The 15869-nt window shown below is 42.9% G+C and overlaps 1 protein-coding gene across 5 annotated transcripts in view; it reads right to left on the bottom strand.

Annotated features, from left to right (window-relative positions):
- Positions 1–15869, bottom strand: part of DCAF1 (DDB1 and CUL4 associated factor 1) — an 87819-nt gene that overhangs the window by 69735 nt on the left and 2215 nt on the right. For 2 of the 5 annotated variants that reach the window (XM_086698099.1, XM_086698101.1), the window contains one exon: positions 92–209. In XM_086698099.1, the coding sequence (XP_086554225.1) occupies positions 92–201 (110 nt within the window). In that variant the 5' untranslated portion in view covers positions 202–209. Of the gene's footprint in view, positions 1–91; positions 210–11101; positions 11269–12796; positions 12912–15869 lie in introns of those variants that run through there. The other 3 variants (XM_086698100.1, XM_086698097.1, XM_086698098.1) reach the window with 3 other exon arrangements.

Raw genomic sequence — 15869 nt, 5'->3', positions numbered from 1 at the left:
TAGAATTCACATTCAAGATAAAAATGTTCCCCTACTCTCCAATTTTTCCCTTTTTTTAAATGAATTTTTAAAAATATATAATTGTTTATACCTGGTAAGGATAGGTACCATGTCCTGCCCACTGCCATGTTCCTTTTCCCACTGCTCCAGCAGGGTAGTGAGCTCAGCTTTGGAGTCCACATGCACCGCTACTGTAGTCATGGCTTGGCCTAAGGAATCAAAAATATAAGTAAATAACACATGAACACAGGCAAATAAACTGGACATACTTCCTACAGTGATAAAGGGGGAGAAAAGGGATGAGCAAGCAACAAAAACTTAACTCTGAGACCCCCCCCTCAGATAATTTCATTTGTGGTACAGTGGGAAACCCAGCACTGGGAGCCGGAATGCTCTTCAAGTCCTCTCACCCCCTCCCAACTTCGGTTTGCTTAACTGTCAAATGAGACAAACTGGATGAAAACTGTGATTCTTACCTTTCTAGGATCAGGAACCCCTTTTGAGAATCAGACAAAAAGCTGGGATCCCTTTCTCTCCTCAAAAATGCATATGTCTACATACCACACATAGAAAAATCCCTTGACTTAGATCTCTGAGGACCAAAATTCTGAAGCTACATATTTTGAGAGAGAACGAGAGATAGAGCACGTGTGCACAAGCAGAGGAAGATCACACAAACACACACACACACACAGAGAGATAGAGAGAGAGAGGGAGAATATCCCAAGCAAACTCCATACTATCAGAACAGAGCCCAATGCAGGGCTCAATCTCATGAACCAGGAGATCATGACCTGAGCTGAAATCAAGAGTCAGACACTTAACCGACTAAGCCACCCACCCAGGGTCCCTGAAGCTTTTTTTTTTTTTTTTAATAGAAAATGTAGCAAAAACCACTCCCCAAAATATTTTGCTCTCGTAAATCTTTGGGAGAAAGTTCTATGAAAGATAAACAATATATTCGTGTCAATTCTTAACAAAAGGACAAGAACTAAAGTGGATCATTACCAACATGAGAGTTGAGGAGCATTATAAACCCATTTATCCTTCAGGCTTCCTAACCTCTCTCACAGCTGATTTCCTAGGAAGAGCATGAGAGGATGGAAAGAAGCAGAGAAGTTGCTAGGTTGAGGGGTCAGTCCACGGATACAGAGGGACAGGGAACTGAGACAAGCTTTGAAGGAGATGCCATGAGACATCCACATGAGGAAGAGAAGTTTATTTATAAGGGGCTCCAAAAGGGATAAATGAGACTCAAAGGTTTAGATGGCTTACAGACCAACTTCTCTGCCAAAGTAGTCTTAAGATCAAAATGTCAGACTTTCCCTGCAAAATTTGTTTTCACAGAAATAGCAACCACTCCATAAAAACACTTTAACACTGGGGTGCCTGGGTGGCTCAGTCGGTTAAGCGGCCGACTTCGGCTCCGGTCATGATCTCACGGTCAGTGAGTTCAAGCCCCGCGTCGGGCTCTGTGCTGACAGCTCGGAGCCTGGAGCCTGTTTCAGATTCTTGTGTCTCCCTCTCTCTGACCCTCCCCTGTTCATGCTCTCTTTGTCTCAAAAATAAATAAACGTTAAAAAAAAAATTAAAAAAAAAAAACAACACTTTAACACTAGAAAGGCATTACTATCTGATCTAGAATTATTAACTCTTCTAAAGATATCTACCATAAGACCAAAGGAAATACATGTGAAAAATACCACCAAATGTCTAGAATGTAAATATTTGTGGAGCACCTGGCTTGCTCAGTCAGAGGAGCATGCGCATCTTGATTTCAGGGTCATGAGTTCAAGCCCCACGTTGGGTGCAGAGATTACTTAAATAAATTAAAAAAAAAAAAAACTTTAAAAAATAAAATAAAATGTAAATATTCGTGTTTTAATAAAGTAGAGGCACTTCTAACAGTACATTGTGATTCATGTCACCAAAGGAGACTATTTCCAAATAAAAATTTTTTAAAGTCTTCTTTTCTGGAGAGAAGAATCCACATTTTTATTGTTTTAACTTTTTTATTTTTTCTTGAGAGAGAGCGTGAACGGATGAGGGGCAGAGGAAGGGAGAGAGAGAATCCCAAGCAGGCTCCAGGCTGTGAGCACAGAGCCCAAAACGGGACTTGATCTCACAAACCATGAGATCATGACCTGAGTTCAAGTCAGAAGCTTAACTGCCTGAGCCACCCAGGAACCCCCAAGAATCCACATTTTTAGCCTCTCTAGCCAGAGTCACAAAAAAGGAAATACTGCAGGTGTGACTAATACAGACCTCTGATTTTAACTTGAGAAAACCCAGGTTGTATTTTTCAGTCACCATGGACTATGCATTTTTTAAAATAACTGTATTTGGAATGATTTTAGATTTATAAAAAAATTGCAAAGGTAGTAGAGAGAATTCAAATATACCCCTCATCCAGTTCAGTTTCCCCTAATGCACCATAATAGTTTATAGCAGCACAATATCAAAATTAAGAAACCCAACACTGAGGGGCATGTGAGTGGTTCAACTGGTTAAGCATCAGGGACTCTCAGTTCTATGCATTGGCATATATATCTTAATGCCAGCAGCACAGTGTTTTAATCACTGTAGCTTTGTAGTAAGTTTTGAAATAAGTGTGAGGGGCACCTGGTGGTTCAGCTGGTTGAGCATCTGACTCTTGATTTCAGCTCAGGTCATGATCCCAGGTTGTGGTATCAAGCCCCACTTTGGGCTCCACACTAAGCATGGCGACTGCTTAAGATTCTCTCTCTTCCTCTCCCTGGTTCGTGCTGGAAGGAAGGAAGGAAGGAAAGAAGGAAGGAAGGAAGGGGAAAAAAGAAAGAAAGAAAAGAAAGAGAAGAAAGAAAGAAAGAAAGAAAGAAAGAAAGAAAGACCCAACATTGATACTTTATCATTAAATAAACTCAACTTAATTCAGATTTCACCAGGTTTTCCATCCATGTCCTTTTTCTGTTCCAAGATCTCATCCAGGATACCATGTGGCACTTAGTTGTCATGTCTCCCTAGTGTACTCTGGTCTACAAGAGTTTTTGAGTTGTTTCTTGTTTTTTCAGGACCTTCACAATCTTGAGGAATACTAGCATTAGGAGTTGGGGGGGGGGGGCACAATAATTTAAGCCAATTTTTTTAGACAGTAAAATTTTATGATGAAGATCTAGAAACTGGGCAAAGCAGTAACAGCAAAATTAATCTCTTAAGACACATCCCAAAAGTGTTAAGAAAAAGATGGCTTTCCTGGTGAACTCTAATAAACATTCAAAGAAAATTAACATCAATCCTCAAATCCTTTCACAACATAGAAGAGAAAGGACACTTGCTAATCTATTCCATGAAGCCAGCATTACCCTCATGCCAAAACCATATAAAGCCATCACAAGAAAACTACAAATATCTTTCATCAATACAGATGCAAAAACCCTCAACAAAATACTAGCAAGCTGAACACAGCAACACGTTAACAGAATTATAGATCACGACCACGTGGGATTTATCCTAGGAATGCAAAAGTGGCTCAACATACAAAAATCAATGTAATATATTAATAGGATGAAGAAAAAGAACGCATGCTTATCTGATTAACAGAGAAAAAACATCTGATAAAATCCATTACCCTTTTGTGAAAAAAGAAAAAGTAAACAAACTCAAACTGGGAACAGAAAAGAACTTCCTCAACATGGTAAAGGGTATTTAAAAAACCCACAGAAGGGCACCTGGGTGGGCCAGTCAGTTAAGCATTCGACTCTTGATTTCAGCTCAGGTCATGATCTCATGGTTCGTGAGTTTGAACTCCATATCTGGCTCTGCGTGGACAGGGATTCTTGAGATTCTCACTGTCTCTCCCTCTCTTTCTCTACCCCTCCCCCACTCACACTCTCCCTCAAAATAAATAAACTTTAAAAAAAAAAAAAACCCTTGGGGCGCCTGGGTGGCGCAGTCGGTTAAGCGTCCGACTTCAGCCAGGTCACGATCTCGCGGTCCGTGAGTTCGAGCCCCGCGTCAGGCTCTGGGCTGATGGCTCAGAGCCTGGAGCCTGTTTCCGATTCTGTGTCTTCTTCTCTCTCTGCCCCTCCCCCGTTCATGCTCTGTCTCTCTCTGTCCCAAAAATAAATAAACGTTGAAAAAAAAAATTAAAAAAAAAAAAAAAAACCCACAGGTAACATTACACTCAACGGTGAGAATGAAAGCTTTCTCCCTAAAAATCACAAAAAAAGACAAGGATGCCTGCTTTCACACTTATATTAAACACTGTACTGGAGTTCTAGCCAGAGCAGTTAAACAAGAAAAAGAAAGAAAAAGCATCCAAGTTGGAAAAGAAGTAAAACTATCCTTACAGGTAACATAATCTATATATAGAAAATCCTAGAGAATTCACAAAAAAAAAACGCTAATTAACAAATTTTAGGAAAGTTACAGAGTACAAGATCAACACAAAGAATCAGTTGTACTGCTACATGCCAGCAACAAACCAAATATGAAATTTAGAAAATAATTTTGGGGCGCCTAGGTTGACTCAGCTGAGCATCTGACACTTCATTTCAGTCATTTCAGTCAGGTCATGATCCCAGAGTCGTGGAATCAAGCCAAATTCCCTCTTGGGGCACCTGGGTGGCTCAGTGAGTTAAGCATCTGATTTCAGCTCAGGTCATGATCTTGTGACTCATGAGTTAGAGCCCCACATCGGGCTCTCTGCTGTTAGCATGGAGCCCGCTTTGGGATCCTCTGTCCCACTCTCTCTGCCCTCCCCCACTTGCTTTCTTTCTCTCAAAAATGAATAAACATTTTTTAAGTTTCATTTATAATAGTACCAAAAATAACAAAATATTAAGCAGTAAGTTTAACTCCAAAAAGCACAAGATTTATACACTGAAAACTACAACATATTGCTGGAATAAATTAGAGAAGACTTAAATACATGAAAAGACACCTTATGTTCACGTTATTAGAAGATTTAATACTGTTAAGAAAGCAATACTCTCCGAAATGGTCAATAGTCAGTGCAATCCATATCAAAATCTTAATGACATTTTTTTGCAAAAATGGAAACACTGATAACTAAAACTATCTTTAAAAGAACAAAATTGGAGGATTCACACTTCAGATTTCATTTACTTATTGTAATCTGAGAGTGAGAGAGAGAGAGAGAGAGAGAGAGAGAGAGAGAGAGAGAATCCTAAGCAGGCTCCATGCTCAGCACAGAGCCCAATGAAGGGCTCGATCCCACAACCCTGGGATCATGACCTGAGCCAAAATCAAGAATCAGATGCTGAACCAACTGAGCCACCCAGACACCCCCCCCCACTTATTTCAAAACTTACTACAAAGCTACAGTGATCAAAATAGTGTGGTACTGGCATTAAGATAGACATATACACCAATGCAACAGAACCAAGAGTCCAGAAATAAAAATTCACATTTATAATCAACTAATTTTCAACAAGTATGCCAGACCATTCAATAGGGAAAGAATTTATTGAAAGACCAATAGATCATTATTAGAAAGACTAATGGTGCTGAAACAACTGGATATCCACATACAAAAGAATGAGGCTGAGGCCTTGACTCATACCACATACAATAATTAACTCAAAATGGATCAAAGACCTAAATGTGGAAACTTAAACTATAAAACTCTTAGAGGTACACATAAGGGTAAATCTTCATGGCCCTGAAATTGGCAAAGGATTTTTATTTATGACACCAAAAGCATAAGCAACAAAAGAACAAACACATAAACTGGACTTCAATGTTTAAAACTTTTGTGCATCAAGTGACGTTATCAAGAAAAATGAAAACACAATCCATGAAATGGGAGAAAATATTTGCAAATCATATCTGATAAGGATCTAGTATCCAGGATATATAAAAAACAATTCAACAACAACAACAACAAAAACCTGACTTAAAAAAGGGCAGAGAACCTGAATGGGCACTTCTCCAAAAGATGCTCTATATCATAAGATGATCTATATTCATCAAACAAATGAATATCAAAACCACAGTAAGATACCACTTACATCAACTAAAATGACTAGAATCAAAAAATCAGAACATAATGATCATAAGGGTGCCTGGGTGGTTCAGTCAGATAAGTGTCCAACTCTTGATTTCGACTCAGGTCATTATTCTCCCAGTTCATGGGATTGAGCCCCGCATTAGGCTCTGTGCTGTCAGCTGCTTGAGATTCTCTCTCTCTCTACCCCTCCCACTCACACACAGATGCTCTCTATCAAAATAAACATTAAAAAGAAGAAGAAAATAATGATCATTGGCATGGATGTGGAGAAAATGGAAAGCACACTGTTGGTGGTAACATAAAATGGCATAACAACTGGGGCGCCTGGGTGGCGCAGTCGGTTAAGCGTCCGACTTCAGCCAGGTCACGATCTCGCGGTCTGTGAGTTCGAGCCCCGCGTCAGGCTCTGGGCTGATGGCTCGGAGCCTGGAGCCTGGAGCCTGTTTCCGATTCTGTGTCTCCCTCTCTCTCTGCCCCTCCCCCGTTCATGCTCTGTCTCTCTCTGTCCCAAAAATAAATAAAAAACGTTGAAAAAAAAATTAAAAAAAAAAATGGCATAACAACGATGGAAAAGTTTGGTGCCTCCTCAAAAACTTTTTAAAAAGTTCAACATAGACTTACCATATGACCCAGCAATTCCACACTAAGGTTATATGCACAAAAGAACTGAAAAAGATACTCAAAGAAGTATTTGTACACAAATGTTCAAAGTTAGCATATTCACAATAGCCAAAAGGTGGAAACAATAGCCAAAAGATGTTTATCGAAAAATGAGTGGATAAACACAATGTGGTTACATTTATACAATGCAATATTACTCAGCCACAGAAAGAAATGAAGTACTGATATATGTTAGAGCTGTGAAAGAAAACTGAAAATATTCAGGGCACCTGAGTGGCTCAGTGGTTTAAGCATCCAACTCTTGATTTCAGTTCAGGTTATGATCTCACAGTTCATGTGATCGAGCTCTGCGTCAGGCTCCACGCTGATGGTGTGGAGCCTGTTTAGGATTTGGGGATTTCTCGCTCTCTCTCTCCATCCTCCTTCCAAATAAATAAGTAAAACTTTTAAAAAAAAATTGAAAATACACTAAGTGAAAGAAGCCAGACACAAAAGGTTATATATTTTATGATTCTATTTACACAAAACATCCAGAATAGGTAAATTTATCAGAAACTTGCCTACTGGTTGCCAGGGGCTTGGGATTGGGGGAACATATGGAGTACTGTCTAATGGAAATGGGGTGATGAAAACATCTTGAAACTAAAAGACATTGTAATGGTTGCACAACATTGTTAGTCTACTAAATACCACTGAATTGAACGCTATAAAATGGTCAGTGGTCAATTTATGGTATGTGAATTTGACCACAAGTTTTTTTAAGTGGGAAAAAAATCAGGAGGAAATGCCTCTTGGATAACTTAAGAGATCAACATAGAACATATAAAGGCAAAGTTTAAGGAAAATATTATGTTTAACAAAGGTTAACTCAAGGGGCACCTGGGTGGCTCAGTCGTTAAGCCTCTGGCTTCGGCTCAGGTCATGATCTTGTGGTTCAAGAGTTCGAGCCCCACATCAGGCTGTCTACTCTCAACACAGAACCCCACTTCAGATCCTCTGTCTCCCTCCCTCTCTGCCCTTCCCTGCCTCGCACTCAATCTCCTCTCTTAAAAATAAATAAACATTTAAAAAAAAAATAAAACTAACGGGGGGCCTGGGTGGCTCCGTCAGTTGGGGGTCCAACTTCAGCTCAGGTCATGATCTCACAGCTCGCGAGTTGGAGCCCCACATCAGGCACTGTGCTGACAGCTCGGAGCCTGGAGCCTGCTTAGGATTGTGTCTCCCTTTCTACCCCTCCTCCACTCACACTGTTGCTTCTTCAAAAATAAATAAACATTTAAAATTTTTTTAAAAAATAAAAAGTTTAAGAAGAAAAAGGTAAAATCAAGGGCACTGAAATACTAAAATTTTAGAGTTCAATTTAGAAACACATATATTCTTTTGGCATCATTTTCAAAACTTCCATTTAATTATGTTTATGAATAACTGTAATTTGGGGAATAACTGTCACTTGCCGAGGCAAAACTTAAACTTGTAATTGACTAAATTAATATTGGGGTGCCTAGGTGGCTCAGCTGATTGTGTGCCCAACTTTGGCTCAAGCCATGATCTCACAGTTGGGTGAGTTCGAGCCCCGCATAGGGCTCTGCGCTGACAGCCTGAGATCTACTTTGGATTCTGTGTCTCCCTATCTCTGCCCTTCCCCCGCCTCTCAAAAATAAATAAGCATTAAAAATAATTTTTGAAAATATCAATGATAATTTACTTTATTATCAATGAAAGACCATTAATATAAAATGTTAAAGATGCAGTCATCTTGTTATGCACAGGACAGTGAAGGTACATTACTCAATTCGCCACGTTTTAAAGTGAGCTCTTTAAGTGGTACACAGAATTTATGGCCTATCCAATAGTGACACAATAGCTACCAATTACTGAATATTAATATGGGACAGACATTTGGCTAATTTCTAATGTTATTCTGAATTTTCACAACAACCCTACCCTTTTTTTTTTTTTTTTTACAGATAATAAAAGGGGCTCAGAGAAGTCCCAACGACCAATCAATTGGTACTTTGGTAGAAAAGGATTTCAAGCATTCATATGCCAACTCTGCAAATATACCCGTGAGATCTTGGGTCAAGTTATTTAACTTCTCCAAATATCAACGTCCTTATCTGTGAAGTGGAAGTGGTTGTTCTGAAGGCTAAATGGTAATACTGTCCATGCAATGAAATAAAGGCCCACAAAAAATATGCGGAATGTCCTAAACCTAAAGGTTGCCTGCTAAAGTATTTAGAGATGATGTGTCTGCAACTAACTTCCAAATGGTTCCACAAAATAAGAAATATACACCACACCTATAGAGAAAATATAACAAGATATTAACAATCATTGAATCGGAATGGATAAACAATCGTTTAAAATTTTCCATAAAAGTTGAAAAAAAGGGGCGCCTGGGTGGCTCAGTCGGTTGAGCGTCCAACTTCAGCTCAGGTCATGATCTTACAGCTCGTGAGTTCGAGCCCCGCATTGCGCTCTGTGCTGACAGCTGAAAGCCTGGAGCCTGCTTCTGCTTCTGTGTCTCCCTCTCTCTCTGCCCCTAACCCACTCGCATTCTGTCTCTGTCTCTCTCAAAAATGAATAAACATTAAAAAAAATTTTTTTTAAGTTGAAAAAAATAAGAAGCATTTCCTTTACTAATTTGAACCAACTCTTAAGTATGTGTCAAATGAGAAAAGCAAAGTGTGTGTGTGTGTGTGTACACACTCATGTACACGCACCTTACCCTGGAATAAAAGATCTCTGGAAAAACACACAAGCACCAGATAATATCTACTACTTTTGTGAAGGTAACAAATTTTCTGAGAGATAATGAAAGGAAAAACATTTTTCAGTATAGGTTGTTAACCTAGCTCTACCATTTTTCCACTATTTTGTAACCTTTTGTAATTTTTTAAATCATAAAATCTGTCCTCCCCAAATACACAATACTTAATGGCCTACCTGGCAGAAACTATACCAAAGCCTAAAATAAAGTCCATGTTAAGGACAGATCTTGTAAGGCTAAAATCGTGAAACAAATGTCTCAAAGCATTCTTATTTTTTAAATGAAGTTTGAAGATTCAAGTAAAATTTACTCAATAATAAGGATGACAAGATCACATATAACAATTTTCTATTCGGCGTCCATAACAATGACAAAATTAACATAAGGAAATTGATAATAAACCCAACTTCATTCACTCCAAACTATCTTGTGGTTCATTCTACCAGTTTCTTTCTCTACTAAATTTAACTGTACAACAGAACACTGCACTCAGCAACTACTCAAGGGATTTTGAGCATAAAATTATGTCCTTTATATTCCCCAATTTCTGTATTATCTCAACATCAAAAATGTTATCACCACTCAAATAGATAATACTGCTATGTACAAAAATCTTGACAGCATCAAGAAAAAAAATACGAAATCAATTCCTAAAGAGTCTTAATATACAAGCTTTTATAAACCTTAAAGGTAAAGTTCAGTACACCGGAAAAAGAAAATTACAGGACATTGCCAATGAACTCCTCGCTCTGTACATTAACAAAGCGTTTAGAACAGGAAGATGATGCTAATAATTAAACGTGTATACTAATTAAAAGGCTTCGCTGAAAAGACTGAGTAAAGAAAAACTAAGGCCAATGTGACATGGACAAAGACGATTCATTTGGGACTCAAAAAGAACCATTACCCACACTCCAAAATTATTCTTCAAATTCGAAACCCAAGAGCTAGCACTACAGTAAGAGGAAGTGAGACGGAAACCGTCTAGGAAGAGAAGAGTTGAGCAAATGCCTGTCACCCTAGTTGAAAACGACTATAACCCCCGGAAATAGGCTCCCGGGAAGCTAGGCGGGCACTCCGAGGTTTGGTTCCCCGCAGTAGGACCCACACACCTCTCCCTCCATCCCTCCCCTCCACCATAGGGGTGGGAGGAGTGCCCGGAAAGCTCCGCCCCCCTCGCCCGGTCAGAGAGCCGGGCGGGTGCAAAGGGAGGTGGCACGAGGCCGAGGGAGGGGAGAGCCCGCCCAGGTGACTGGAGCTGGAGGCGGAGACACAGCCAAGGAAGGGGGCCGCCGTACGGCAAGGAAGATGGAGCCCCCCAGCCCGTACGGAACGGAAAATGGGAAGACTAAGAAGAAAAAGGTTAACGAGGAGAAGGGGAGGCACCCCTCCTCCAGGCAGGGGCAAGCACACCCCTGCCCCCCACTCCGGGCGGAAGAGTTACTCTCGGGAAGCTTCTTTTGCGGACTGAGAGAAGAACGTGGAGGCCCCGCCCCCGAGCCAAGAATCTGAAGAAGGAAAAGTCCTGTCAGGCCCCAGACCCAGCCACCCGGCGGCCCGGCCCGCCCCCTCCTCGCCGGCGGCCCAGGCAGGTGCCGCCCCTCCCCCAGCCCGGCGCCCACTCTCCCTCCCGCCTTGACCACGCGCCCTGTCTCCTCTCGGCCCTCCCAGAGATCCGTCTCCCTCCTTCCCCCACTCACCTTCCCGGGCGGCTCCGCCGCTCCCTCCTGACCCCGCCAGCGGCCACAGTTCACACACACCGCCTCAGGTCCCGCACTCACTCTCCCTCACTCACACACAGCGCGACCACAGCTCCAGAGCGGCCCACATATTATGCGTCACTCGCGCGCTACGTGCCGCGCGCGCGCGCGCGTTCCGACTTGGCGCGAGGCTCGCTGGAAGGGGGCGGAAGGAAAACGCCAGCGCGAGGGAAGAAAAATCGAAGGGCCCGGGGCCGCCTGGGAAATGAAGTTCCTCTTGTAGGGGCGGGGCCCATCAGTCTTGATTGGCGCTTGAGTCCTTACTCCCGGCGCATTGACTTCTGGGATTTATAGTTTTTCCGCCTGGATGCGAACTGCTGTGTACTCATTGGCTGCTTCGGAAGGCGGAAGCGCACAGTGAGGCACCAGATCCACACAAGCTGGCGTATGCTACGACCGCTTGACACCTTCTCAGTAACCTTATTCTGCCTTGTGTGACTGGAGTGAGCTTCTGTTTTAGTCTCTCATTTGCCCTATTATACCTAGAGTATACCATTATCTAGGAAAATATTTCCTACAAGCTTATCAGAAAGCACAGCATTCATGAAACAGAAGACACTGGTTTTGTCTTCCTTTCTGTTCAAGACTTAACCTGTGGGATCAGTATTTATCCTAGGTGTCATATGAGGCAGAGAAAAGGAAAAAATTAAAAGGCCATAGATTAAGGCAGGGTCATCTAATTTAATTCCTTTATTTTGCAGCTGGGAAAAGTAAGGCCCAGAGAGAGTGAAATGACTTACCTAGCATCCCACACCCAATTAGCAATGGAACCAGAACGATTCTTGCCTCTGACTCAGGTATCCCTTTTTAGGGATATGAAAAATATATGTGATTCCACAGCTGAGCAAAATCTGTCCCTGATAAGACCCTACCCAGCTTTTCTCTCTCCAGGAGAACTGAACAAGTTTTTATGCATTTCTATGCAGTCCTCACAGCCAACACTTTCACAGGGGGATCAGGAACCCAGCAAACCTGCCTGCTGCTATACTCAGATTCCGCAACTAGTAAGAAGCTGACCAGAGCCTGGATGCTGGATCTCTTGATTCCATTCCCCTTTTTCCAGAAAAGAGACCTCCCTCCTCATTTAACTATGTAACTTGGAGCAGCTGTTCAGACACAAAATTCTAGACTGTGGGGTGGCAGAGCCAGACTTGTTCACCTCTCTGCAACCCTTTTACCTGCAATGACGGCACAGCTCACTTCTTTGTGCTTTTGGAACTTTGCCTATGTTAGTAATGGCCACTACCATTTCCTTTGACTTTACAGCAGGCTCAGTTCTGAGCCAGTGTTTAACCCACACTTTTTCATTTAACCTTCTCTACTACCCCACAGGGTAGATACAGTTAGCCACCTATACAGATGAGAAATCTGAGCCCAGAGAAGTGGCCCAAGGAACGGGGATCAGATTTGTGGGTCCAGAGGCTGCACTCACAGCTTTCCTATACCTATCCTCCAGCACTCCTTGAGCTGACTTCCTTACTGTGCCTCCCTGAGCCACAAAACCAAAATGCATGAGGTTAGCGCATTTAAGCCTTAGATACCCTCCCTCTGTCCATGGTCTAGGTAACACAGCTGTGATTTCCCCACTGGCTGGGAACTGAAAGAGCCCTTGTGGGAACCCAGGGTCCCACTCACCTGCTCCTGGTGCAGCCTCAGTCTGCCACCAGATGGCACTGCTCCCCTTCAGAAACTCAGAATGGGGCTCTGGATCAATGATGGGATTGAAGAGCATCACAGAGGGACTTTGGAAAAGCCAGGACCTGGCACAAAAACAGACACATAGACCAATGGAATAGAATAGAGACTCCAGAATTGAACCCACAAAAGTATGGCCAACTAATATTTGACAAATCAGGAAAAAATATCCAATGGAAAAAAGTCTCTTTAACAAATGGTGGTGGGAGAACTGGGCAGCAACATGCAGAAGAATGAAACTAGACCATTTTCTTACACCATTCACAAAAATAAACTCAAAATGGATAAAGGACCTAAATGTGAGACAGGAAACCATCAAAACCCTAAAGGAGAAAGCAGGAAAAAACCTCTCTGACCTCAGCCACAGCAATTTCTTACTCGACACATCTCCAAAGGCAAGAGAATTAAAAGCAAAAATGAACTACTGGGACCTCATGAAATAAAAAGCTTCTGCAAAGCAAAGGAAACAATCAGCGAAACTAAAAGGCAACCAACAGAATGGGAAAAGATATTTGCAAGTGACATATCGGACAAAGGGCTAGTATCCAAAATCTATAAAGAACTCACCAAACTCCACACCTGAAAAACAAATAATCCAGTGAAGAAATGGGCAGAGAACATGAATAGACACTTCTCTAAAGAAGACATCCAGATGGCCAACAGGCACATGAGAAGATGCTCAACGTCACTCCTCATCAGGGAAATAAATGCAAGTCAAAACCACACTGAGATACCACCTCACGCCAGTAAGAGTAGCTAAAATGAACAAATCAGGAGACTATAGATGCTGGCGAGGATGTGGAGAAACGGGAACTCTCTTGCACTGCTGGTGGGAATGCAAACTGGTGCAGCTGCTCTGGAAAACAGTGTGGAGGTTCCTCAAAAAATTAAAAATAGAACTACCCTATGGCCCAGCAATAGCACTGCTAGGAATTTACCCAAAGGATACAGGAGTGCTGATGCATAGGGGCACTTGGACCCCAATGTTTATAGCAGCACTTTCAACAATAGCCAAATTATGGAAAGAGCCTAAATGTCCATCAACTGATGAATGGATAAAGAAATTGTGGTTTATATACACAATGGAGTACTACTTGGCAATGAGAAAGAATGAAATATGGCCTTTTGTAGCAATGTGGATAGAACTGGAGAGTGTGATGCTAAGTGAAATAAGTCAGGCAGAGAAAGACAGATACCATATGGTTTCACTCTTATGTGGATCCTGAGAAACTTACCAGAAGACCATGGGGGAGGGGGAGGAAAAAAAAGTTAGAGAGGGAGAGAGCCAGACCATAAGAGGCTCTTAAAAACTGAGAATAAACTGAAGGTTGATGGGGGGTGGGAGGGAGGGGGGTAGGTGATGGCCATTGAGGAGGGCACCTGTTGGAATGAGCACTGGGTGTTGTATGAAACCAATTTGACAATAAATTTCATCTTAAAATTTTTTTTTTCAACATTTATTTATTTTTGGGACAGAGAGAGACAGAGCATGAACGGGGGAGGGGCAGAGAGAGAGGGAGACACACAGAATCAGAAACAGGCTCCAGGCTCTGAGCCATCAGCCCAGAGCCTGACGCGGGGCTCGAACTCACGGACCGCGAGATCGTGACCTGGCTGAAGTCGGACGCTTAACCGACTGCGCCACCCAGGGGCCCCATACAATAAATTTCATCTTAAAAAATTTTTGTAATTAAAAATAGGAAAAGCCAGGACCAGGAGGCTGGAGAAGCAGAGCAGGAGCTATACATGGCCTGTAGAGTAGTCCTCTCTAGAACCTTTGCTCCACAATGCCTGCAGCCTCCCTACCCCTGCCAACACACACACAGCCACACAATTGATGGCACTCCCAGACTGCCACTCTGGGAAGGGGAGGAGACGGCACCCTTGTTTCCAGGCTGCAGATGCATTCCAAGCATATTCACTGATACATCACAGCACAGGAACGTGTGCCAGATACACAAGCATGCACACCTATGCATTGGCACCAGGCCTCACAGACAACATTTTGACATCTAAGCACATACAAGCATAAATCCACAGATAGTCCAGGCCCACACACCTAGTTTGGTTCGGCACATTGTCCATGAATCACTGGAAAGAGATTCCTTGGCCTCTTTGGAAGAACATCACTGGACTGTCCTCCCCTGCTCTGCCTGTGCTGAACCCCTCCCTATGGTGTGCCTCAGAAACAGCAGGCACCATCCAAAAGTCATGCTTACAGGGCTGCCTGGTGGCATATAAGGGGCAAGAGCAGCCCATCCCTGGCCCCAACACCAAGGGCTACAGAGTTGGATATGTTCTACCTGCCCTTACCCCTAAGCATGCCCATGTACTAGAGTAGGAAAATCAATAGCACCAAGTCCTCTGGGCCTCAGGATGTTCCACCCCTCTCTGCCACCCCTTCTTTCAGTCACCTACTTCCAGGCTCACCAGATCCGGGTGTTCTCACCAGCGCATTCCCACACTGGTGCCCACAGTTCCTGGGCCTCCTCCTACAACTCCTTGGGACCAGAATATCAGACCAGCTATCCCACATCAACCCCCGCTCCACTGTTGGCTGAACAAGACTGCTTCCGCAAGTGTCCAAGTGCCACAGGAGCCACCATGGAGTAGCTTAGGGCTGTGAGGCTCTGAGGGCCCCAGTCTGGACAAAGAGGGAATTCCAGTCATTCATTTGGTGCCCTCCTCCTGCCTGGGAACCTTGGCAGCCCCCTAGGAAAATAGAACACTTACCACCATTGTCCATGAGGTGTGCAAAAAACCACTCCTATATGACAGCATCCACATCCACCACTCTTGTTTTGCAGAGGGAGAAAATGAGACTCCACAGAGTTTGAGCCCCACCTTGTCCAGTGGCCACAGTAGCTGTGGTCTCCAGAAGTCAGTCTGTGCCTCCTATTCCCACAGGTTCAACTTCATAGAGGGGCCTGAGGCTCAAGTAGGAAATGAAGCAGACCATCCCCCCCATCCCTCCCCCCCACCCCAGCTCCCACCTACCAGGGTCTCAACAAGA

This window comes from Puma concolor, chromosome A2 (genome assembly GCF_028749965.1).
Source record: "Puma concolor isolate L17-30 chromosome A2, mPumCon1.1.hap2, whole genome shotgun sequence".
NCBI classification, from domain to species: Eukaryota; Metazoa; Chordata; class Mammalia; order Carnivora; family Felidae; genus Puma; species Puma concolor.
The sequence above is the reverse complement of the archived record's forward strand: the minus strand, read 5'-3'. Positions and strand labels throughout refer to the sequence as shown.